General features: G+C 56.0%; 1 protein-coding gene across 1 annotated transcript in view; it reads right to left on the minus strand.

Annotated features, from left to right (window-relative positions):
* The window catches only part of LOC132390208 (histone deacetylase 6-like), a gene marked incomplete at its 5' end in the record, with an annotated part of 144,307 nt that overhangs the window by 41,881 nt on the left and 74,789 nt on the right, over positions 1-27,637 (minus strand). The window contains 2 exons of the mRNA XM_059962809.1: positions 23,301-23,450; positions 26,573-26,765. Coding sequence (XP_059818792.1) covers positions 23,301-23,450; positions 26,573-26,765 — 343 coding nt within the window. The remainder of the gene's footprint in view (positions 1-23,300; positions 23,451-26,572; positions 26,766-27,637) is intronic.

Below are 27,637 nucleotides of genomic sequence, written 5' to 3' on the forward strand. Positions count from 1 at the left end.
AAATACCAACACACTCCCCGGGACCCCCTGAAAATACCGACACACTCCCCGGGACCCCCTGTAAATACTGACACACTCCCCGTGACCCCCTGTAAATACCGACACACTCCCAGGGACGCCCTGTAAATACCGACACACTCCCCGGGACCCCCTGAAAATACCGACACACTCCCCGGGACCCCCTGTAAATACCGACACACTCCCCGGGACCCCCTGAAAATACCGACACACTCCCCGGGACCCCCTGTAAATACCGACACACTCCCCGGGACCCCCTGAAAATACCGACACACTCCCCGGGACCCCCTGTAAATACCGACACACTCCCCGGGACCCCCTGTAAATACCGACACACTCCCCGGGACCCCCTGTAAATACCGACACACTCCCCGGGACCCCCTGTAAATACCGACACACTCCCCGGGACCCCCTGTAAATACCGACACACTCCCCGGGACCCCCTGTAAATACCGACACACTCCCCGGGACCCCCTGTAAATACCGACACACTCCCCGGGACCCCCTGTAAATACCGACACACTCCCCGGGACCCCCTGTAAATACCGGCACACTCCCCGGGACCCCTGTAAATACTGATACACTCCCTGTAAATACCGGCACACTCCCCGGGACCCCCTGTAAATACCGACACACTCCCCGGGACCCCCTGTAAATACCGACACAGTCCCCGGGACCCCCTGAAAATACCGACACATTCCCCGGGACCCCCTGTAAATACTGAAACACTCCCCGGGACCCCCTGTAAATACCGACACACTCCCCGGGACCCCCTGTAAATACCGACACACTCCCCGGGTCCCCCTGTAAATACCGACACACTCCCCGGGACCCCCTGAAAATACCGACACACTCCCCGGGACCCCCTGTAAATACTGACACACTCCCCGTGACCCCCTGTAAATACCGACACACTCCCCGGGACCCCCTGTAAATACCGACACACTCCCCGGGACCCCCTGAAAATACCGACACTCTCCCCGGGACCCCCTGTAAATACCGACACACTCCCCGGGACCCCCTGAAAATACCGACACACTCCCCGGGACCCCCGGTAAATACCGACACACTCCCCGGGACCCCTGTAAATACTCACACACTCCCCGGGACCCCCTGTAAATACCGACACACTCCCCGGGACCCCTGTAAATACTGACACACTCCCTGTAAATACCGGCACTCTCCCCGGGAACCCATGTAAATACCAACACACTCCCTGTAAATACCGACACACTCCCCGGGACCACCTGTAAATAACAAAACACTCCCTGTAAATACCGACACACTCCCCGGGACCCCCTGTAAATACCAACACACTCCCTGTAAATACAGACACACTCCCCGGGACTCCCTGTAAATACCGACACACTCCCCGGGACCCCCTGAAAATACCGACACACTCACCGGGACCCCCTGTAAATACCGACACACTCCCCAGGACCCCTGTAAATACTCACACACTCCCCGGGACCCCCTGTAAATACCGACACACTCCCCGGGACCCCCTGTAAATACCGACACACTCCCCGGGACCCCCTGTAAATTCTGACACACTCCCCGGGATCCCCTGTCAATACCGACACACTCCCCTGGGACTCCCCTGTAAACACTGACACTCTCCCCGGAACCCCCTGTAAACACTGACACACTCCCCGGGACCCCCTGTAAACACTGACACACTCCCCGGGTCCCCCTGTAAATACCGACACTCTCCCCAGGATCCCCTGTAAATACCGACACACTCCCCTGGGACACCCCTGTAAACACTGACACACTCCCCGGGACCCCCTGTAAATACCGACACACTCCCCGGGACCCCCTGTAAATTCTGACACATTCCCCGGGACCCCTGTAAATACCCACACACTCCCCGGGACCCCCTGTAAATTCTGACACACTCCCCGGGACCCCCTGTAAATACAGACACACTCCCCAGGACCCCCTGTAAGTACCAACACACTCCCCGGGACCCCTTTGTAAAGACCGACACACTCCCCTGGACCCCCTGTAAATTCTGACACACTCCCCGGGACCCCTGTAAACACTGACACACTCCCCGGGGCTCCCTGTAAATACCGACACACTCCCCTGGACCCCCTGAAAATACCGACACACTCCCCGGGATCCCCTGTAAATACCGACACACTCCCCGGGACCACCTGAAAATACCGACACATTCCCCGGGACCCCCTGTAAATACCGACACACTCCCCGGGACCCCCTGTAAATACCGACACACTCCCCAGGACCCCCTGTAAATACCGACACACTCCCCGGGACCCCCTGAAAATACCGACACACTCCCCGTGACCCCCTGTAAATACCAACACACTCCCCGGGACCCCCTGTACATACTGACACACTCCCCGGGACCCCCTGTAAATACTGACACACTCCCTGTAAATACCCACACACTCCCCGGGACCCCTGTAAATACTGACACACTCCCTGTAAATACACACACACTCCACGGGACCCCCTGTAAATACTCACACTCTCCCCGGGACCCCCTGTAAATACCAACACACTCCCCGGGACCCCCTATAAATACCGACACACTCCTCGGGACCCCCTGAAAATACCGACACACTCCCCCGGACCCCCTGTAAATACCGACACACTCCCCGGGACCGCTGTAAATACTCACACACTCCCCGGGACCCCCTGTAAATACCGACACACTCCCCGGGACCCCCTGTAAATACCGACACACTTCCCGGGACCCCCTGTAAATTCTGACACACTCCCCGGGATCCCCTGTCAATACTGACACACTCCCCGTGACCCCCTGTAAATACCGACACACTCCCCGGGACCCCTGTAAATACCCACACACTCCCCGGGACCCCCTGTAAATTCTGACACACTCCCCGGGACCCCCTGTAAATACAGACACACTCCCCAGGACCCCCTGTAAGTACCAATACACTCCCCGGGGCCCCCTGTAAATACCGACACATTCCCCGGGACTCCCTGTAAATACTGACACACTCCCTGGGACCCCCTGTAAATACCGGCACTCTCCCTGGGACCCCCTGTAAATACTGACACACTCCCCGGGACCCCCTGTAAATACCGACACACTCCCCGGGACCCCCTATAAATACCGACACACTCCCCGGGACCCCCTGTACATACCGACACACTCCCCGGGACCACCTGTAAATAACGACACACTCCCCGGGACCACCTGTAAATACCGACACACTCCCCGGGACCCCCTGTAAATACCGACACACTCCCCGGGACCCCCTGTAAATACCGACACACTCCCCGGGACCCCTGTAAATACTGACACACTCCCTGTAAATACCGGCACTCTCCCCGGGACCCCATGTAAATACCAACACACTCCCTGTAAATACCGACACACTCCCCGGGACCACCTGTAAATACCAAAACACTCCCTGTAAATACCGACACACTCCCCGGGACCCCCTGTAAATACCAACACACTCCCTGTAAATACAGACACACTCCCCGGGACCCCCTGTAAATACCGACACACTCCCCGGGACCCCCTGTAAATACCAACACACTCCCCGGGACCCCCTGTAAATACCAACACACTCCCTGTAAATACAGACACACTCCCCGGGACCACCTGTAAATACCGACACACTCCCCGGGACCCCCTGTAAATACCAACACACTCCCTGTAAATACCGACACACTCCCCGGGAACCCCTGTAAATACCAACACACTCCCTGTAAATACCGACACACTCCCCGGGACCCCCTGTAAATACCAACACACTCCCTGTAAATACCGACACACTCCCCGGGACCCCCTGTAAATACCAACACACTCCCTGTAAATACAGACACACTCCCCGGGACCCCCTGTAAATACCGACACACTCCCCGGGACCCCCTGTAAATACCAACACACTCCCTGTAAATACAGACACACTCCCCGGGACCCCCTGAAAATACCGACACACTCCCTGTAAATACAGACACACTCCCCGGGACCCCCTGTAAATACCAACACACTCCCTGTAAATACCGACACACTCCCCGGGAACCCCTGTAAATACCAACACACTCCCTGTAAATACCGACACACTCCCCGGGACCCCCTGTAAATACCAACACACTCCCTGTAAATACCGACACACTCCCCGGGACCCCCTGTAAATACCAACACACTCCCTGTAAATACAGACACACTCCCCGGGACCCCCTGTAAATACCGACACACTCCCCGGGACCCCCTGTAAATACCAACTAACTCCCTGTAAATACAGACACACTCCCCGGGACCCCCTGAAAATACCGACACACTCCCCGGGACCCCCTGTAAATACCGACACACTCCCCGGGACCCCCTGTAAATACCAACACACTCCCTGTAAATACCGACACACTCCCCGGGACCCCCTGTAAATACCAACACACTCCCTGTAAATACAGACACACTCCCCGGGACCCCCTGTAAATACCAACACACTCCCTGTAAATACCGACACACTCCCCGGGAACCCCTGTAAATACCAACACACTCCCTGTAAATACCGACACACTCCCCGGGACCCCCTGTAACTACCAACACACTCCCTGTAAATACCGACACACTCCCCGGGACCCCCTGTAAATACCAACACACTCCCTGTAAATACAGACACACTCCCCGGGACCCCCTGTAAATACCGACACACTCCCCGGGACCCCCTGTAAATACCAACACACTCCCTGTAAATACAGACACACTCCCCGGGACCCCCTGTAAATACCGACACACTCCCCGGGACCCCCTGTAAATACCGACACACTCCCCGGGACCCCCTGTAAATACCGACACACTCCCCGGGACCCCCTGAAAATACCGACACACTCCCCGGGACCCCCTGTAAATACTGACACACTCCCCGGGACCCCCTGTAAATACCGACACACTCCCCGGGACCCCCTGTAAATACCAACACACTCCCTGTAAATACCGACACACTCCCCGGGACCCCCTGTAAATACCAACACACTCCCTGTAAATACCGACACACTCCCCGGGACCACCTGTAAATAACAAAACACTCCCTGTAAATACCGACACACTCCCCGGGACCCCCTGTAAATACCAACACACTCCCTGTAAATACAGACACACTCCCCGGGACCCCCTGTAAATACCGACACACTCCCCGGGACCCCCTGAAAATACCGACACACTCCCCGGTACCCCCTGTAAATACCGACACACTCCCCGGGACCCCTGTAAATACTCACAAACTCCCCGGGACCCCCTGTAAATACCGACACACTCCCCGGGACCCCCTGTAAATACCGACACACTCCCCGGGACCCCCTGTAAATTCTGACACACTCCCCGGGATCCCCTGTCAATACCGACACACTCCCCTGGGACTCCCCTGTAAACACTGACACTCTCCCCGGAACCCCCTGTAAACACTGACACACTCCCCGGGACCCCCTGTAAACACTGACACACTCCCCGGGTCCCCCTGTAAATACCGACACTCTCCCCAGGATCCCCTGTAAATACCGACACACTCCCCTGGGACCCCCCTGTAAACACTGACACACTCCCCGGGACCCCCTGTAAATACCGACACACTCCACGGGACCCCCTGTAAATTCTGACACATTCCCCGGGACCCCTGTAAATACCCACACACTCCCCGGGACCCCCTGTAAATTCTGACACACTCCCCGGGACCCCCTGTAAATACAGACACACTCCACAGGACCCCCTGTAAGTACCAACACACTCCCCGGGACCCCTTTGTAAAGACCGACACACTCCCCTGGACCCCCTGTAAATTCTGACACACTCCCCGGGACCCCTGTAAACACTGACACACTCCCCGGGGCCCCCTGTAAATACCGACACACTCCCCTGGACCCCCTGAAAATACCGACACACTCCCCGGGATCCCCTGTAAATACCGACACACTCCCTGGGACCCCCTGAAAATACCGACACATTCCCCGGGACCCCCTGTAAATACCGACACACTCCCCGGGACCCCCTGTAAATACCGACACACTCCCCAGGACCCCCTGTAAATACCGACACACTCCCCGGGACCCCCTGAAAATACCGACACACTCCCCGTGACCCCCTGTAAATACCAACACACTCCCCGGGACCCCCTGTACATACTGACACACTCCCCGGGACCCCCTGTAAATACTGACACACTCCCTGTAAATACCCACACACTCCCCGGGACCCCTGTAAATACTGACACACTCCCTGTAGATACACACACACTCCACGGGACACCCTGTAAATACTCACACTCTCCCCGGGACCCCCTGTAAATACCAACACACTCCCCGGGACCCCCTATAAATACCGACACACTCCTCGGGACCCCCTGAAAATACCGACACACTCCCCGGGACCCCCAGTAAATACCGACACACTCCCCGGGACCCCTGTAAATACTCACACACTCCCCGGGACCCCCTGTAAATACCGACACACTCCCCGGGACCCCCTGTAAATACCGACACACTCCCCGGGACCCCCTGTAAATTCTGACACACTCCCCGGGATCCCCTGTCAATACTGACACACTCCCCGTGACCCCCTGTAAATACCGACACACTCCCCGGGACCCCTGTAAATACCCACACACTCCCCGGGACCCCCTGTAAATTCTGACACACTCCCCGGGACCCCCTGTAAATACAGACACACTCCCCAGGACCCCCTGTAAGTACCAACACACTCCCCGGGGCCCCCTGTAAATACCGACACATTCCCTGGGACCCCCTGTAAATACTGACACACTCCCCGGGACCCCCTGTAAATACCGACACACTCCCCGGGACCCCCTGAAAATACCGACACACTCCCCGGGACCCCCTATAAATACCGACACACTCCCCGGGACCCCCTGTACATACCGACATACTCCCCGGGACCCCCTGAAAATACCGACACACTCCCCGGGACCCCCTATAAATACCGACACACTCCCCGGGACCCCCTGTACATACCGACACACTCCCCGGGACCCCCTGTAAATACCGACACACTCCCCGGGACCCCCTGTAAATACCGACACACTCCCCGGGACCCCTGTAAATACTGACACACTCCCTGTAAATACCGGCACTCTCCCCGGGACCCCATGTAAATACCAACACACTCCCTGTAAATACCGACACACTCCCCGGGACCACCTGTAAATACCAAAACACTCCCTGTAAATACCGACACACTCCCCGGGACCCCCTGTAAATACCAACACACTCCCTGTAAATACAGACACACTCCCCGGGACCCCCTGTAAATACCGACACACTCCCCGGGACCCCCTGTAAATACCAACACACTCCCCGGGACCCCCTGTAAATACCAACACACTCCCTGTAAATACAGACACACTCCCCGGGACCACCTGTAAATACCGACACACTCCCCGGGACCCCCTGTAAATACCAACACACTCCCTGTAAATACCGACACACTCCCCGGGACCCCCTGTAAATACCAACACACTCCCTGTAAATACAGACACACTCCCCGGGACCCCCTGTAAATACCAACACACTCCCTGTAAATACCGACACACTCCCCGGGAACCCCTGTAAATACCAACACACTCCCTGTAAATACCGACACACTCCCCGGGACCCCCTGTAAATACCAACACACTCCCTGTAAATACCGACACACTCCCCGGGACCCCCTGTAAATACCAACACACTCCCTGTAAATACAGACACACTCCCCGGGACCCCCTGTAAATACCGACACACTCCCCGGGACACCCTGTAAATACCAACACACTCCCTGTAAATACAGACACACTCCCCGGGACCCCCTGAAAATACCGACACACTCCCTGTAAATACAGACACACTCCCCGGGACCCCCTGTAAATACCAACACACTCCCTGTAAATACCGACACACTCCCCGGGAACCCCTGTAAATACCAACACACTCCCTGTAAATACCGACACACTCCCCGGGACCCCCTGTAAATACCAACACACTCCCTGTAAATACCGACACACTCCCCGGGACCCCCTGTAAATACCAACACACTCCCTGTAAATACAGACACACTCCCCGGGACCCCCTGTAAATACCGACACACTCCCCGGGACCCCCTGTAAATACCAACACACTCCCTGTAAATACAGACACACTCCCCGGGACCCCCTGAAAATACCGACACACTCCCCGGGACCCCCTGTAAATACCGACACACTCCCCGGGACCCCCTGTAAATACCAACACACTCCCTGTAAATACCGACACACTCCCCGGGACCCCCTGTAAATACCAACACACTCCCTGTAAATACAGACACACTCCCCGGGACCCCCTGTAAATACCAACACACTCCCTGTAAATACCGACACACTCCCCGGGAACCCCTGTAAATACCAACACACTCCCTGTAAATACCGACACACTCCCCGGGACCCCCTGTAAATACCAACACACTCCCTGTAAATACCGACACACTCCCCGGGACCCCCTGTAAATACCAACACACTCCCTGTAAATACAGACACACTCCCCGGGACCCCCTGTAAATACCGACACACTCCCCGGGACCCCCTGTAAATACCAACACACTCCCTGTAAATACAGACACACTCCCCGGGACCCCCTGTAAATACCGACACACTCCCCGGGACCCCCTGTAAATACCGACACACTCCCCGGGACCCCCTGTAAATACCGACACACTCCCCGGGACCCCCTGAAAATACCGACACAGTCCCCGGGACCCCCTGTAAATACTGACACACTCCCCGTGACCCCCTGTAAATACCGACACACTCCCCGGGACCCCCTGTAAATACCAACACACTCCCTGTAAATACCGACACACTCCCCGGACCCCCTGTAAATACCAACACACTCCCTGTAAATACCGACACACTCCCCGGGACCCCCTGTAAATACCAACACACTCCCTGTAAATACCGACACACTCCCCGGGACCCCCTGTAAATACCAACACACTCCCTGTAAATACAGACACACTCCCCGGGACCCCATGTAAATACCGACACACTCCCCGGGACCCCCTGTAAATACCAACACACTCCCTGTAAATACAGACACACTCCCCGGGACCCCCTGTAAATACCGACACACTCCCCGGGACCCCCTGTAAATACCGACACACTCCCCGGGACCCCTGTGAATACCAACACACTCCCCGGGACCCCCTGAAAATACTGACACACCCCCTGTAAATACCCACACACTCCCCGGGACTGTTGTAAACACTGACACACTCCCTGGGACCCCTGTAAATACCCACACACTCCCCGGGACCCCCTGTAAATACTGACACACCCCCTGTAAATACCCACACACTCCCCGGGACTGTTGTAAACACTGACACACTCCCTGGGACCCCTGTAAATACCCACACACTCCCCGGGACCCCCGTAAATACCGACACACTCCCCGGGACCCCCTGTAAATACCAACACACTCCCTGTAAATACAGACACACTCCCCGGGACCCCCTGAAAATACCGACACACTCCCTGTAAATACAGACACACTCCCCGGGACCCCCTGTAAATACCAACACACTCCCTGTAAATACCGACACACTCCCCGGGAACCCCTGTAAATACCAACACACTCCCTGTAAATACCGACACACTCCCCGGGACCCCCTGTAAATACCAACACACTCCCTGTAAATACCGACACACTCCCCGGGACCCCCTGTAAATACCAACACACTCCCTGTAAATACAGACACACTCCCCGGGACCCCCTGTAAATACCGACACACTCCCCGGGACCCCCTGTAAATACCAACACACTCCCTGTAAATACAGACACACTCCCCGGGACCCCCTGAAAATACCGACACACTCCCCGGGACCCCCTGTAAATACCGACACACTCCCCGGGACCCCCTGTAAATACCAACACACTCCCTGTAAATACCGACACACTCCCCGGGACCCCCTGTAAATACCAACACACTCCCTGTAAATACAGACACACTCCCCGGGACCCCCTGTAAATACCAACACACTCCCTGTAAATACCGACACACTCCCCGGGAACCCCTGTAAATACCAACACACTCCCTGTAAATACCGACACACTCCCCGGGACCCCCTGTAAATACCAACACACTCCCTGTAAATACCGACACACTCCCCGGGACCCCCTGTAAATACCAACACACTCCCTGTAAATACAGACACACTCCCCGGGACCCCCTGTAAATACCGACACACTCCCCGGGACCCCCTGTAAATACCAACACACTCCCTGTAAATACAGACACACTCCCCGGGACCCCCTGTAAATACCGACACACTCCCCGGGGCCCCCTGTAAATACCGACACACTCCCCGGGACCCCCTGTAAATACCGACACACTCCCCGGGACCCCCTGAAAATACCGACACACTCCCCGGGACCCCCTGTAAATACTGACACACTCCCCGTGACCCCCTGTAAATACCGACACACTCCCCGGGACCCCCTGTAAATACCAACACACTCCCTGTAAATACCGACACACTCCCCGGACCCCCTGTAAATACCAACACACTCCCTGTAAATACCGACACACTCCCCGGGACCCCCTGTAAATACCAACACACTCCCTGTAAATACCGACACACTCCCCGGGACCCCCTGTAAATACCAACACACTCCCTGTAAATACAGACACACTCCCCGGGACCCCATGTAAATACCGACACACTCCCCGGGACCCCCTGTAAATACCAACACACTCCCTGTAAATACAGACACACTCCCCGGGACCCCCTGTAAATACCGACACACTCCCCGGGACCCCCTATAAATACCGACACACTCCCCGGGACCCCTGTGAATACCAACACACTCCCCGGGACCCCCTGAAAATACTGACACACCCCCTGTAAATACCCACACACTCCCCGGGACTGTTGTAAACACTGACACACTCCCTGGGACCCCTGTAAATACCCACACACTCCCCGGGACCCCCTGTAAATACTGACACACCCCCTGTAAATACCCACACACTCCCCGGGACTGTTGTAAACACTGACACACTCCCTGGGACCCCTGTAAATACCCACACACTCCCCGGGACCCCCGTAAATACCGACACACTCCCCGGGACCCCCTGCAAAATACCGACACACTCCCCGGGACCCCTGTAAATACCCACACACTCCCCGGGACCCCCCGTAAATACCGACACACTCCCCGGGACCCCTGTAAATACCGACACACTCCCCGGGACCCCCGGTAAATACCGACACACTCCCCGGGACCCCGGTAAATACCGACACACTCCCCGGGACCCCCTGTAAATACCGACACACTCCCTGGGACTGCTGTAAACACTGACACACTCCCTGGGACCCCTGTAAATACCCACACACTCCCCGGGACCCCCGTAAATACCGACACACTCCCCGGGACCCCCTGTAAATACCGACACACTCCCCGGGACCCCTGTAAATACCCACACACTCCCCGGGACCCCCCGTAAATACCGACACACTCCCCGGGATCCCCTGTAAATACCGACACACTCCCTGGGACCCCCCGTACATACCGACACACTCCGCGGGACCCCCTGTAAATACCGACACACTCCCCGGGACCCCCTGTAAATACTGACACACTCCCCGGGACCCCCGTAAATACTGACACACTCCCCGTGACCCCCTGTAAATACCGACACACTCCCCTGGGACCCTGTAAATACCGACACACTCCCCGGGACCCCCTGTAAATACCGACACACTCCCCTGGGACCCTGTAAATACCCACACACTCCCCGGGACCCCTTGTAAATACAGACACACTCCCCGGGACCCCTGCAAATACCGACACACTCCCCGGGACCCCCTGTAAATACTGACACACTCCCCGGGACCCCTGCAAATACCGACACACTCCCCGGGACCCCCTGTAAATTCCGACACACTCCCCGGGACCCCTGCAAATACCGACACACTCCCCGGGACCCCCTGTAAATACTGACACACTCCCCGGGACCCCCTGTAAATACCGACACACTCCCCGGGACCCCTGTAAATACTGACACACTCCCTGTAAATACCCACACAATCTCCCTGGGACCCCCTGTAAATACTGACACACTCCCCGGGACCCCCTGTAAATACCGACACACTCCCCGGGACCCCTGTAAATACCGACACACTCCCCGGGACCCCCTGTAAATACCGACACACACCCCGGGACCCCCTGTAAATACCGACACACACCCCGGGACCCCCTGTAAATACCGACACACTCCCCGGGACCCCCTGTAAATACCGGCACACTCCCCGGGACCCCTGTAAATACTGAGACACTCCCTGTAAATACCGGCACACTCCCCGGGACCCCCTGTAAATAGCGACACACTCCCCGGGACCCCCTGTAAATACCGACACACTCCCCGTGACCCCCTGTAAATACCGACACACTCCCCGGGACCCCCTGAAAATAACGACACACTCCCCGGGACCCCCTGTAAATACCGACAGACTCCCCGGGACCCCCTGTAAATACCGACACACTCCCCGGGACCCCATGTAAATACCAACACACTCCCCGGGACCCCCTGTAAATACTGACACACTCCCCGGGACCCCTGTAAATACTGACACACTCCCTGGGACCCCCCGTAAATACCGACACACTCCCCGGGACCCCCTGTAAATACCGACACACTCCCCGGGACCCCCTGAAAATACCGACACACTCCCCGGGACCCCCTGTAAATACTGACACACTCCCCGTGACCCCCTGGAAATACCGACACACTCCCCGGGACGCCCTGTAAATACCGACACACTCCCCGGGACCCCCTGAAAATACCGACACACTCCCCGGGACCCCCTGTAAATACCGACACACTCCCCGGGACCCCCTGAAAATACCGACACACTCCCCGGGACCCCCTGTAAATACCGACACACTCCCCGGGACCCCATGAAAATACCGACACACTCCCCGGGACCCCCTGTAAATACCGACACACTCCCCGGGACCCCCTGTAAATACCGACACACTCCCCGGGACCCCCTGTAAATACCGACACACTCCCCGGGACCCCCTGTAAATACCGACACACTCCCCGGGACCCCCTGTAAATACCAACACACTCCCCGGGACCCCCTGTAAATACCGACACACTCCCCGGGACCCCCTGTAAATACCGACACACTCCCCGGGACCCCCTGTAAATACCGACACACTCCCCGGGACCCCCTGTAAATACCGGCACACTCCCCGGGACCCCTGTAAATACTGACACACCCCCTGTAAATACCGGCACACTCCCCGGGACCCCCTGTAAATACCGACACACTCCCCGGGACCCCCTGTAAATACCGACACAGTCCCCGGGACCCCCTGAAAATACCGTCACACTCCCCGGGACCCCCTGTAAATACTGACACACTCCCCGGGACCCCCTGTAAATACCGACACACTCCCCGGGACCCCCTGTAAATACCGACACACTCCCCGGGACCCCCTGTAAATACCGACACACTCCCCGGGACCCCCTGAAAATACCGACACACTCCCCGTGACCCCCTGTAAATACCAACACACTCCCCGGGACCCCCTGTACATACTGACACACTCCCCGGGACCCCCTGTAAATACTGACACACTCCCTGTAAATACCCACACACTCCCCGGGACCCCTGTAAATACCAACACACTCCCTGTAAATACAGACACACTCCCCGGGACCCCCTGTAAATACCGACACACTCCCCGGGACCCCCTGTAAATACCAACACACTCCCTGTAAATACAGACACACTCCCCGGGACCCCCTGTAAATACCGACACACTCCCCGGGACCCCCTGTAAATACCGACACACTCCCCGGGACCCCCTGAAAATACCGACACACTCCCCGGGACCCCCTGTAAATACTGACACACTCCCCGTGACCCCCTGTAAATACCGACACACTCCCCGGGACCCCCTGTAAATACCAACACACTCCCTGTAAATACCGACACACTCCCCGGACCCCCTGTAAATACCAACACACTCCCTGTAAATACCGACACACTCCCCGGGACCCCCTGTAAATACCAACACACTCCCTGTAAATACCGACACACTCCCCGGGACCCCCTGTAAATACCAACACACTCCCTGTAAATACAGACACACTCCCCGGGACCCCATGTAAATACCGACACACTCCCCGGGACCCCCTGTAAATACCAACACACTCCCTGTAAATACAGACACACTCCCCGGGACCCCCTGTAAATACCGACACACTCCCCGGGACCCCCTATAAATACCGACACACTCCCCGGGACCCCTGTGAATACCAACACACTCCCCGGGACCCCCTGAAAATACTGACACACCCCCTGTAAATACCCACACACTCCCCGGGACTGTTGTAAACACTGACACACTCCCTGGGACCCCTGTAAATACCCACACACTCCCCGGGACCCCCTGTAAATACTGACACACCCCCTGTAAATACCCACACACTCCCCGGGACTGTTGTAAACACTGACACACTCCCTGGGACCCCTGTAAATACCCACACACTCCCCGGGACCCCCGTAAATACCGACACACTCCCCGGGACCCCCTGCAAAATACCGACACACTCCCCGGGACCCCTGTAAATACCCACACACTCCCCGGGACCCCCCGTAAATACCGACACACTCCCCGGGACCCCTGTAAATACCGACACACTCCCCGGGACCCCCGGTAAATACCGACACACTCCCCGGGACCCCGGTAAATACCGACACACTCCCCGGGACCCCCTGTAAATACCGACACACTCCCTGGGACTGCTGTAAACACTGACACACTCCCTGGGACCCCTGTAAATACCCACACACTCCCCGGGACCCCCGTAAATACCGACACACTCCCCGGGACCCCCTGTAAATACCGACACACTCCCCGGGACCCCTGTAAATACCCACACACTCCCCGGGACCCCCCGTAAATACCGACACACTCCCCGGGATCCCCTGTAAATACCGACACACTCCCTGGGACCCCCCGTACATACCGACACACTCCGCGGGACCCCCTGTAAATACCGACACACTCCCCGGGACCCCCTGTAAATACTGACACACTTCCCGGGACCCCCGTAAATACTGACACACTCCCCGTGACCCCCTGTAAATACCGACACACTCCCCTGGGACCCTGTAAATACCGACACACTCCCCGGGACCCCCTGTAAATACCGACACACTCCCCTGGGACCCTGTAAATACCCACACACTCCCCGGGACCCCTTGTAAATACAGACACACTCCCCGGGACCCCTGCAAATACCGACACACTCCCCGGGACCCCCTGTAAATACTGACACACTCCCCGGGACCCCTGCAAATACCGACACACTCCCCGGGACCCCCTGTAAATTCCGACACACTCCCCGGGACCCCTGCAAATACCGACACACTCCCCGGGACCCCCTGTAAATACTGACACACTCCCCGGGACCCCCTGTAAATACCGACACACTCCCCGGGACCCCTGTAAATACTGACACACTCCCTGTAAATACCCACACAATCTCCCTGGGACCCCCTGTAAATACTGACACACTCCCCGGGACCCCCTGTAAATACCGACACACTCCCCGGGACCCCTGTAAATACCGACACACTCCCCGGGACCCCCTGTAAATACCGACACACACCCCGGGACCCCCTGTAAATACCGACACACACCCCGGGACCCCCTGTAAATACCGACACACTCCCCGGGACCCCCTGTAAATACCGGCACACTCCCCGGGACCCCTGTAAATACTGAGACACTCCCTGTAAATACCGGCACACTCCCCGGGACCCCCTGTAAATAGCGACACACTCCCCGGGACCCCCTGTAAATACCGACACACTCCCCGTGACCCCCTGTAAATACCGACACACTCCCCGGGACCCCCTGAAAATAACGACACACTCCCCGGGACCCCCTGTAAATACCGACAGACTCCCCGGGACCCCCTGTAAATACCGACACACTCCCCGGGACCCCATGTAAATACCGACACACTCCCCGGGACCCCCTGTAAATACTGACACACTCCCCGGGACCCCTGTAAATACTGACACACTCCCTGGGACCCCCCGTAAATACCGACACACTCCCCGGGACCCCCTGTAAATACCGACACACTCCCCGGGACCCCCTGAAAATACCGACACACTCCCCGGGACCCCCTGAAAATACCGACACACTCCCCGGGACCCCCTGTAAATACCGACACACTCCCCGGGACCCCATGAAAATACCGACACACTCCCCGGGACCCCCTGTAAATACCGACACACTCCCCGGGACCCCCTGTAAATACCGACACACTCCCCGGGACCCCCTGTAAATACCGACACACTCCCCGGGACCCCCTGTAAATACCGACACACTCCCCGGGACCCCCTGTAAATACCGACACACTCCCCGGGACCCCCTGTAAATACCGACACACTCCCCGGGACCCCCTGTAAATACCGACACACTCCCCGGGACCCCCTGTAAATACCGACACACTCCCCGGGACCCCCTGTAAATACCGGCACACTCCCCGGGACCCCTGTAAATACTGACACACTCCCTGTAAATACCGGCACACTCCCCGGGACCCCCTGTAAATACCGACACACTCCCCGGGACCCCCTGTAAATACCGACACAGTCCCCGGGACCCCCTGAAAATACCGACACACTCCCCGGGACCCCCTGTAAATACTGACACACTCCCCGGGACCCCCTGTAAATACCGACACACTCCCCGGGACCCCCTGTAAATACCGACACACTCCCCGGGACCCCCTGTAAATACCGACACACTCCCCGGGACCCCCTGAAAATACCGACACACTCCCCGTGACCCCCTGTAAATACCAACACACTCCCCGGGACCCCCTGTACATACTGACACACTCCCCGGGACCCCCTGTAAATACTGACACACTCCCTGTAAATACCCACACACTCCCCGGGACCCCTGTAAATACTGACACACTCCCTGTAAATACACACACACTCCACGGGACCCCCTGTAAATACTCACACTCTCCCCGGGACCCCCTGTAAATACCAACACACTCCCCGGGACCCCCTATAAATACCGACACACTCCTCGGGACCCCCTGAAAATACCGACACACTCCCCGGGACCCCCTGTAAATACCGACACACTCCCCGGGACCCCTGTAAATACTCACACACTCCCCGGGACCCCCTGTAAATACCGACACACTCCCCGGGACCCCCTGTAAATACCGACACACTCCCCGGGACCCCCTGTAAATTCTGACACACTCCCCGGGATCCCCTGTCAATACGGACACACTCCCCGTGACCCCCTGTAAATACCGACACACTCCCCGGGACCCCCTGTACATACCGACACACTCCCCGGGACCACCTGTAAATACCGACACACTCCCCGGGACCCCCTGTAAATACCGACACACTCCCCGGGACCCCCTGTAAATACCGACACACTCCCCGGGACCCCCTGTAAATACCGACACACTCCCAGGGACCCCTGTAAATACTGACACACTCCCTGTAAATACCGGCACTCTCCCCGGGACCCCATGTAAATACCAACACACTCCCTGTAAATACCGACACACTCCCCGGGACCACCTGTAAATACCAAAACACTCCCTGTAAATACCGACACACTCCCCGGGACCCCCTGTAAATACCAACACACTCCCTGTAAATACAGACACACTCCCCGGGACCCCCTGTAAATACCGACACACTCCCCGGGACCCCCTGTAAATACCAACACACTCCCCGGGTCCCCCTGTAAATACCAACACACTCCCTGTAAATACAGACACACTCCCCGGGACCACCTGTAAATACCGACACACTCCCCGGGACCCCCTGTAAATACCAACACACTCCCTGTAAATACCGACACACTCCCCGGGACCCCCTGTAAATACCAACACACTCCCTGTAAATTCAGACACACTCCCCGGGACCCCCTGTAAATACCAACACACTCCCTGTAAATACCGACACACTCCCCGGGAACCCCTGTAAATACCAACACACTCCCTGTAAATACCGACACACTCCCCGGGACCCCCTGTAAATAACAACACACTCCCTGTAAATACCGACACACTCCCCGGGACCCCTGTAAATACCAACACACTCCCTGTAAATACAGACACACTCCCCGGGACCCCCTGTAAATACCGACACACTCCCCGGGACCCCCTGTAAATACCAACACACTCCCTGTAAATACCGACACACTCCCCGGGAACCCCTGTAAATACCAACACACTCCCTGTAAATACCGACACACTCCCCGGGACCCCCTGTAAATACCAACACACTCCCTGTAAATACCGACACACTCCCCGGGACCCCCTGTAAATACCAACACACTCCCTGTAAATACAGACACACTCCCCGGGACCCCCTGTAAATACCGACACACTCCCCGGGTCCCCCTGTAAATACCAACACACTCCCTGTAAATACAGACACACTCCCCGGGACCCCCTGAAAATACCGACACACTCCCCGGGACCCCTTGTAAATACCGACACACTCCCCGGGACCCCCTGTAAATACCAACACACTCCCTGTAAATACCGACACACTCCCCGGGACCCCCTGTAAATACCAACACACTCCCTGTAAATACAGACACACTCCCCGGGACCCCCTGTAAATACCAACACACTCCCTGTAAATACCGACACACTCCCCGGGAACCCCTGTAAATACCAACACACTCCCTGTAAATACCGACACACTCCCCGGGACCCCCTGTAAATACCAACACACTCCCTGTAAATACAGACACACTCCCCGGGACCCCCTGTAAATACCGACACACTCCCCGGGACCCCCTGTAAATACCAACACACTCCCTGTAAATACAGACACACTCCCCGGGACCCCCTGAAAATACCGACACACTCCCCGGGACCCCCTGTAAATACCGACACACTCCCCGGGACCCCCTGTACATACCAACAGACTCCCCGGGACCCCCTGTAAATACCGACACACTCCCCGGGACCCCCTGTAAATACCGACACACTCCTCGGGACCCCCTGTAAATACCGACACACTCCCCGGGACCCCCTGTAAATACTGACACATTCCCTGTAAATACCGGCACTCTCCCCGGGACCCCCCGTAAATAGCAACACACTCCCTGTAAATACCGACACACTCCCCGGGACCCCCTGTAAATACCAACACACTCCCTGTAAATACCGACACACTCCCCGGGACCCCCTGTAAATACCAACACACTCCCTGTAAATACCGACACACTCCCCGGGACCCCCTGTAAATACCAACACACTCCCTGTAAATACCAACACACTCCCTGTAAATACCGACACACTCCCCGGGACCCCCTGTAAATACCAACACACTCCCCGGGATCCCCTGTAAATACCAACACACTCCCTGTAAATACAGACACACTCCCCGGGACCCCCTGTAAATACCGACACACTCCCCGGGACCCCTGTAAATACTGACACACTCCCTGTAAATACACACAGCCTCCACGGGACCCCCTGTAAATACTCACACTCTCCCCGGGACCCCCTGTAAATACCAACACACTCCCCGGGACCCCCTGTAAATACCGACACACTCCTCGGGACCCCCTGAAAATACCGACACACTCCCCGGGACCCCCTGTAAATACCGACACACTCCCCGGGACCCCTGTAAATACTCACACACTCCCCGGGGCGCCCTGTAAATACCGACACATTCCCCGGGACTCCCTGTAAATACTGACACACTCCCTGGGACCCCCTGTAAATACCGGCACTCTCCCTGGGACCCCCTGTAAATACTGACACACTCCCCGGGACCCCCTGTAAATACCGACACACTCCCCGGGACCCCTGTAAACACTGACACACTCCCCGGGGCCCCCTGTAAATACCGACACACTCCCCTGGACCCCCTGAAAATACCGACACACTCCCCGGGATCCCCTGTAAATACCGACACACTCCCCGGGACCCCCTGAAAATACCGACACATTCCCCGGGACCCCCTGTAAATACCGACACACTCCCCGGGACCCCCTGTAAATACCGACACACTCCCCAGGACCCCCTGTAAATACCGACACACTCCCCGGGACCCCCTGAAAATACCGACACACTCCCCGTGACCCCCTGTAAATACCAACACACTCCCCGGGACCCCCTGTACATACTGACACACTCCCCGGGACCCCCTGTAAATACCAACACACTCCCTGTAAATACCGACACACTCCCCGGGACCCCCTGTAAATACCAACACACTCCCTGTAAATACAGACACACTCCCCGGGACCCCCTGTAAATACCGACACACTCCCCGGGACCCCCTGTAAATACCAACACACTCCCTGTAAATACAGACACACTCCCCGGGACCCCCTGAAAATACCAACACACTCCCCGGGACCCCCTGTAAATACCGACACACTCCCCGGGACCCCCTGTACATACCAACAGACTCCCCGGGACCCCCTGTAAATACCGACACACTCCCCGGGACCCCCTGTAAATACCGACACACTCCTCGGGACCCCCTGTAAATACCGACACACTCCCCGGGACCCCCTGTAAATACTGACACATTCCCTGTAAATACCGGCACTCTCCCCGGGACCCCCCGTAAATACCAACACACTCCCTGTAAATACCGACACACTCCCCGGGACCCCGTGTAAATACCAACACACTCCCTGTAAATACCGACACACTCCCCGGGACCCCCTGTAAATACCAACACACTCCCTGTAAATACCAACACACTCCCTGTAAATACCGACACACTCCCCGGGACCCCCTGTAAATACCAACACACTCCCTGTAAATACAGACACACTCCCCGGGACCCCCTGTAAATACCGACACACTCCCCGGGACCCCCTGTAAATACCAACACACTCCCCGGGATCCCCTGTAAATACCAACACACTCCCTGTAAATACAGACACACTCCCCGGGACCCCCTGTAAATACCGACACACTCCCCGGGACCCCTGTAAATACTGACACACTCCCTGTAAATACACACACCCTCCACGGGACCCCCTGTAAATACTCACACTCTCCCCGGGACCCCCTGTAAATACCAACACACTCCCCGGGAACCCCTGTAAATACCGACACACTCCTCGGGACCCCCTGAAAATACCGACACACTCCCCGGGACCCCCTGTAAATACCGACACACTCCCCGGGACCCCTGTAAATACTCACACACTCCCCGGGGCCCCCTGTAAATACCGACACATTCCCCGGGACTCCCTGTAAATACTGACACACTCCCTGGGACCCCCTGTAAATACCGGCACTCTCCCTGGGACCCCCTGTAAATACTGACACACTCCCCGGGACTCCCTGTAAATACCGACACACTCCCCGGGACCCCCTGTAAATACCAACACACTCCCCGGGATCCCGTGTAGATACCAACACACTCCCTGTAAATACAGACACACTCCCCGGGACCCCCTGTAAATACCGACACACTCCCCGGGACCCCCTGTAAATACCAACACACTCCCTGTAAATACCGACACACTCCCCGGGACCCCCTGTAAATACCAACACACTCCCTGTAAATACAGACACACTCCCCGGGACCCCCTGTAAATACCGACACACTCCCCGGGACCCCCTGTAAATACCAACACACTCCCCGGGATCCCCTGTAAATACCAACACACTCCCTGTAAATACAGACACACTCCCCGGGACCCCCTGTAAATACCGACACACTCCCCGGGACCCCTGTAAATACTGACACACTCCCTGTAAATACACACACCCTCCACGGGACCCCCTGTAAATACTCACACTCTCCCCGGGACCCCCTGTAAATACCAACACACTCCCCGGGACCCCCTGTAAATACCGACACACTCCTCGGGACCCCCTGAAAATACCGACACACTCCCCGGGACCCCCTGTAAATACTGACACACTCCCCGGGACCCCTGTAAATACTCACACACTCCCCGGGGCCCCCTGTAAATACCGACACATTCCCCGGGACTCCCTGTAAATACTGACACACTCCCTGGGACCCCCTGTAAATACCGGCACTCTCCCTGGGACCCCCTGTAAATACTGACACACTCCCCGGGACCCCCTGTAAATACCGACACACTCCCCGGGACCCCTGTAAATACTCACACACTCCCCGGGATCCCCTGTCAATACCGACACACTCCCCGGGACCCCCTGTAAATACCGACACACTCCCCGGGACCCCTGTAAATACCCACACACTCCCCGGGACCCCCTGTAAATACCGACACACTCCCCGGGACCCCTGTAAATACCGACACACTCCCCGGGACCCCCTGTAAATACAGACACACTCCCCAGGACCCCCTGTAAGTACCAACACACTCCCCGGGACCCCTTGTAAAGACCGACACACTCCCCTGGACCCCCTGTAAATTCTGACACACTCCCCCGGACCCCCTGTAAACACTGACACACTCCCCGGGACCCCTGTAAACACTGACACACTCCCCGGGGCCCCCTGTAAATACCGACACTCTCCCCAGGATCCCCTGTAAATACCGACACACTCCCCTGGGACTCCCCTGTAAACACTGACACTCTCCCCGGAACCCCCTGTAAACACTGACACACTCCCCGGGACCCCCTGTAAACACTGACACACTCCCCGGGTCCCCCTGTAAATACCGACACTCTCCCCAGGATCCCCTGTAAATACCGACACACTCCCCTGGGACCCCCCTGTAAACACTGACACACTCCCCGGGACCCCCTGTAAATACCGACACACTCCCCGGGACCCCCTGTAAATTCTGACACATTCCCCGGGACCCCCTGTAAATACTGACACACTCCCTGGGACCCCCTGTAAATACCGACACACTCCCTGGGACCCCCTGTAAATACCCACACACTCCCTGGGACCCCCTGTAAATACCGACACACTCCCCGGGACCCCCTGTAAATACCGACACACTCCCCGGGACCCCCTGTAAATACCCACACACTCCCCAGGACCCCCTGTAAGTACCGACACACTCCCCGGGACCCCTTGTAAAGACCGACACACTCCCCTGGACCCCCTGTAAATTCTGACACACTCCCCGGGACCCCCTGTAAATACCCACACAGTCCCCGGGACCCCTGTAAATCCCGACAACTCGAGACATCCTGTAAGTACCAGTATAATCCTGGTGGCCCCTGTAAGAACTGAGTGCTGGGCAAGGATGGTCTCTGGACCCTCGCCCACATCTCCCGTGGATCACAGCAGCCCACTTACCTCCAGCACCACCACCACTTTGCCGCCAGCCAGCGACTGCAGCATGTGGGTCATGTGAGCGTAGCACTCAGGGGTGACCTGATACCCCCCCAGTGGGTCTCCGCGGGCAGCATCGAATCCGGCTGAGATTAGCACCAGCTCTGGCTGAAACTGGGGATGGGGGGAAGAAAATCGAGATGAGTGGAGTGGATCAGTGATGAGAAAGGGAGGGGGGGAGAGCAGTTAGGGGTGTGAAAGCAAGGGGGGATGGCAGGAAGGGGGTGGGAGGAGGATGGGGAGGTGGGAGGAGGCGGGTTGAGGCAGGAAGAGGAGGGTTGAGGTGGGATGAGGAAGGGTGAGGTGGGAGGAGGGAAGGTGAGGGAGGAGGAGGACAGGTGAGGTGGGAGGAGGAGGGGTGAGATGGGAGGGGGAAGAGGGGTGAAGTGGGAGGAGGAGGAGTGAGTTGGAGGGAGGAGGCGGGTTGAGGTGGGATGAGGAGGAGGGATGATGCAGGGAAGGAGGACCAGGAGGGGTGATGGTGTGAGATGGGGTGGGAAGGGCAGAGAGGGTGAGGGGGAGAGATGGGGTGGGAAGGGCAGAGAGGGTGAGGGGGAGAGATGGGGTGGGGAGTGTAGAGGAAAGGAAGGTATGTGGAGAGGGGAAGAGAGAGTTGGGCAGTGACGGGGGAGAAGGGAAGGTGGAAATGGGCAGGGAGGGGTGGGGGTGAGAGGGGTGAAGAGGGTGGAGGGAATGCATATTATTGCATTATGCCACTAACCCAGGCATGGGCAAACTACGGCCCTGGGGCCATATGCGGCCCGTTAAGCTTTTTAATCCGGCCCGCAGAACTTGATGAAATTATATTAATAAACATTGTTAACGTTTTTTCCCCGCAATTCTGGCGTTTTCCCAATAGATGACGCATTCTATAAACATTTGTGGCGACCCATTTCCTGGCACATCCGAACCGGCTCACAATTAGCCAGTGTTCCGGCTAAGGGAGATAGCCTGCGGGGATTTGCAAGCACAGAGCTTTGGAGCCTCTGCGCCACGGGGGGCAGGTTGAGGGAGGCTTAAAAGTGAGGCTGGGGATTTCAAATAAAGTTTTTTTCTTTGACTGCAGTTACCGACTCAGTGTCGTAATTTTAGCGCTGCATGTAGCACACCGCTACACATTGACCTTTGTTGAGGTGCAGCGTATTACTCCACATTTGCGCTTTACTCTTTGTTCGGCTTGACCTATTTGTGTGAACAGGCGTTCAGCGTCATGAACATCAACAAAGCCAGCCTCAGATCCAAGTTAACTGACCAACACCTCAGATCCATCCTGAGAATCGCCACAACAAAACTAAATCCAGACTTTGATGCGCTGGCTAAAAAGGGAGACCAACAACACTGTTCCCACTGAAATTAAAAATAAGTTTCTTCGTTGTGTTATGTAAAAAATGCATTTGAAAATGCATGTTACATGTCATTTCTGTTAAGTGATTGACATGAGTAGTGCGCAGGTGCACATACGTTCTCAAAATAAAAAATGCGCTCCAGATCAAATAACGCGCTCCGCATACTGGTGCGCTGTCAGTGTTCTGTCCTTGTGCTGGTCGTTGTTGAGTTTTGGCACAGGGGACAATTGAATAAGAAGGAGCAGGACAAGTAGACCTGCATCTCCTACCATTTTTGAAATAAAGACAGTCAGGAGGAGAGTGATGATGATAATATCTTGAAGGATAACAGAATTTTCAGTGCTTTAAAATAATAACTGTTACTATTAAAAAAAGCTGTATTTTATTCATTTAATTTTCAGTGCTTTAAAAGTCATTTCAATAAATAGCTAAATACCATGGGACTTCAAAGACAGATATTTTGTTGTAATGCATTTGTTCATTTTCAATTGAAATTAAAGCACGTTTTCTACGTATCCCATGATATTTTATTTTCTCTTATGAAGTGTATTACCAAAACACTCCGTCCATCTGCTCCTGGTCCGGCCCCCTTGTCAAATTTTAGAACCCTTTGTGGCCCACAAGTCAAAAAGTTTGCCCACCCCTGCACTAACCTATCATTGCCACCCCACCCAACACACTGAAGTGCTCCCCCCCGACCCCAGTGACTGCACCTTCCACAGACTGCACCACGGTCCGTTGCCCTCACCTTTGAGTGACGATCCCAAACCCAGCCCTCTTCTTTCACCAAAGGCAGCGAGCGCTGGGGAGCGCCACCACAACCGTCCGCAGGCTCCCCCTCCCAGGCCCGGTGGATTCATTGGGACACATCGGGACCAATACTGCCCCAATTACAAGAAATATCATGGAAATAATTTTTTTTAAACTTCTTGAAAAAGAGAAACTACTGAGTAACTAATTATACATTTAAATGACATTCAGAACAAATTAGAACACTACCAATAGCATTAACACACTATAAAACTGTGTATTAGATCTTAACAGTTATCGACGGAGGAATTCACGTGTTTGCCGTAGTGTTCTTTTGATTGACAGGAAATGAACAAAATCAATGCAGATAATGGACTGCCTTCATACAATGTTTTGGGACAATAGCATCCTCCAAGTCTTCCTCCCCTTTGTAACACTTAAGATGATTGTCGATACCTTCATATTCTTCGTAGTTCCTAACTTGTTGAAGTGGTGAAATTGTTTCATTTTCACTCCCGACCATTCCTGGCACCTCGCAGCCTGAATGCTTGAGTTGTCTTACTGCTCATTTCTCGACAACTAATTCGTGACAAAAATTGCTGCTTTTTTAAGCACAAGCGTATGCAGCGTAGCCGGCTGGTGGCATAGTGGCATCAGCGCCGGACTTCGAAGCAAGGGCTCCCGAGTTCGAACCAGCCAGCTCCCTTGCACGCTTTCCATCCGTGCCGGGTTGAGCGTCGAGCTAGCAACTCGGCCTCGTAAAAAAATAAGAAAGCCTGCTAAAAAACCATTGTCACGACGGTGTCCCGATGACTCCAATCGGAGTTAAGGGCTTTCTTCTTCTTCCTATATGCAACTGACGCTATTTGGAAACTCTTCGCTCTAAGCACAGTGTAGTGTCTAACAGCCACACAAGTGCATGTTTCCGACACTAGTTTAGAAACAGTCCGGCCATTCTCACGATTAACTTTTAGAGATTTGTCCCAATTAACTGGAATCCACCGTACACCATCTCTGCTCTAAATCCTGAAACTACCTTCCCCGGAAACAACTTCTTGACGGAGACCCTTTCACCCGAAGCGGGGATCCCGGCTGACCTCACCACTCCACCGCGCTGAGGGGTGGTGTGGTCGGCATTACCTGGTAACAGATGGGCATGATGATGCGCTGGAAGGCAGCCATGTACTCCGAGTCCCCTATCCTTTTCCCGTTCCAGGGGATATTGACGTTGAAGCCCTCGCCGCTGGCCACGCCCACCCTGTCGTAGTTGCCGTCCTCCGAGTAGGGGAAGAAAATGCCGTTGTCGTAGCGGTGCAGCGAGATGTATAGGACGCTGGAAGAGAAGGACAGGCAGTCAGCAGGGCTGCGCGGGACCCTACCCCGAGCCGTAGCATGCTCCTTGACTTGCCCCGTCTTTCCGCGGGTCGCCACGGTTGGTGCAATGCCATTGCAGCTCGGGGGCGTTCCTGAGCTTGGAGTTCCATCTCCGACGCCGCTCTGCAAGGAGCCTGTACGGTCTCCCCGTGAACCCTGTGCGTTTCCTCCCACATGGCAAAGACGTACTGGTCAGTAGGTCAACTGGCCATTGAGAGTTATCCTGTGGTTGGGCTAGGGTTAAATAGGCCAGTTGCTGGGCAGAAGGGCCAGTTTCTCTCAGTATCTCTAAAAACAAACTATAAGTTAAAAGCTAGTCTCACTTGCCCGCTACTGGGGATTGCAACTCATTAGTGTCTCAGAAAGGAGGATGAGGCACTGGAGAGTACTGTACTGAACAGGGACAGACCCTTCGATCTAACTCACCACCCGAGCAAGACCCATTTGCCTGTGTTTGGTCCACATCCCCTGGAACCTTTCCTATTCAACACATAATTAATAACGGGATTTCACGATTACGTTAACATAGATTTCAAGATCACATTAGCATAATTTCAAAATTATATTAACATAATTTGGGAATTATTTTAATATTAAATGAGCGGGGGCATTTCAATTACTGCACTTCCACAGCTGAGAAGGAGCAGTGGCAATGAGGGGTGCAGATAAGGTGGATGTCAGTCTTTTATCCCCAGGGCAGCGTAGTCTAAAAGCAGAGGGCACAGGTTTAAGGTAGGAGGGACGGATTTAAAGGGGACATGAGGGGGCAACTTTTTCACCAACAGGGTGGTCCGCAGTGGTAGACGATGGTATGATAACATTTAAAAGACT

The sequence above is a fragment of the Hypanus sabinus genome, unplaced genomic scaffold (assembly GCF_030144855.1).
Source record: "Hypanus sabinus isolate sHypSab1 unplaced genomic scaffold, sHypSab1.hap1 scaffold_803, whole genome shotgun sequence".
Classification (NCBI taxonomy): domain Eukaryota; kingdom Metazoa; phylum Chordata; class Chondrichthyes; order Myliobatiformes; family Dasyatidae; genus Hypanus; species Hypanus sabinus.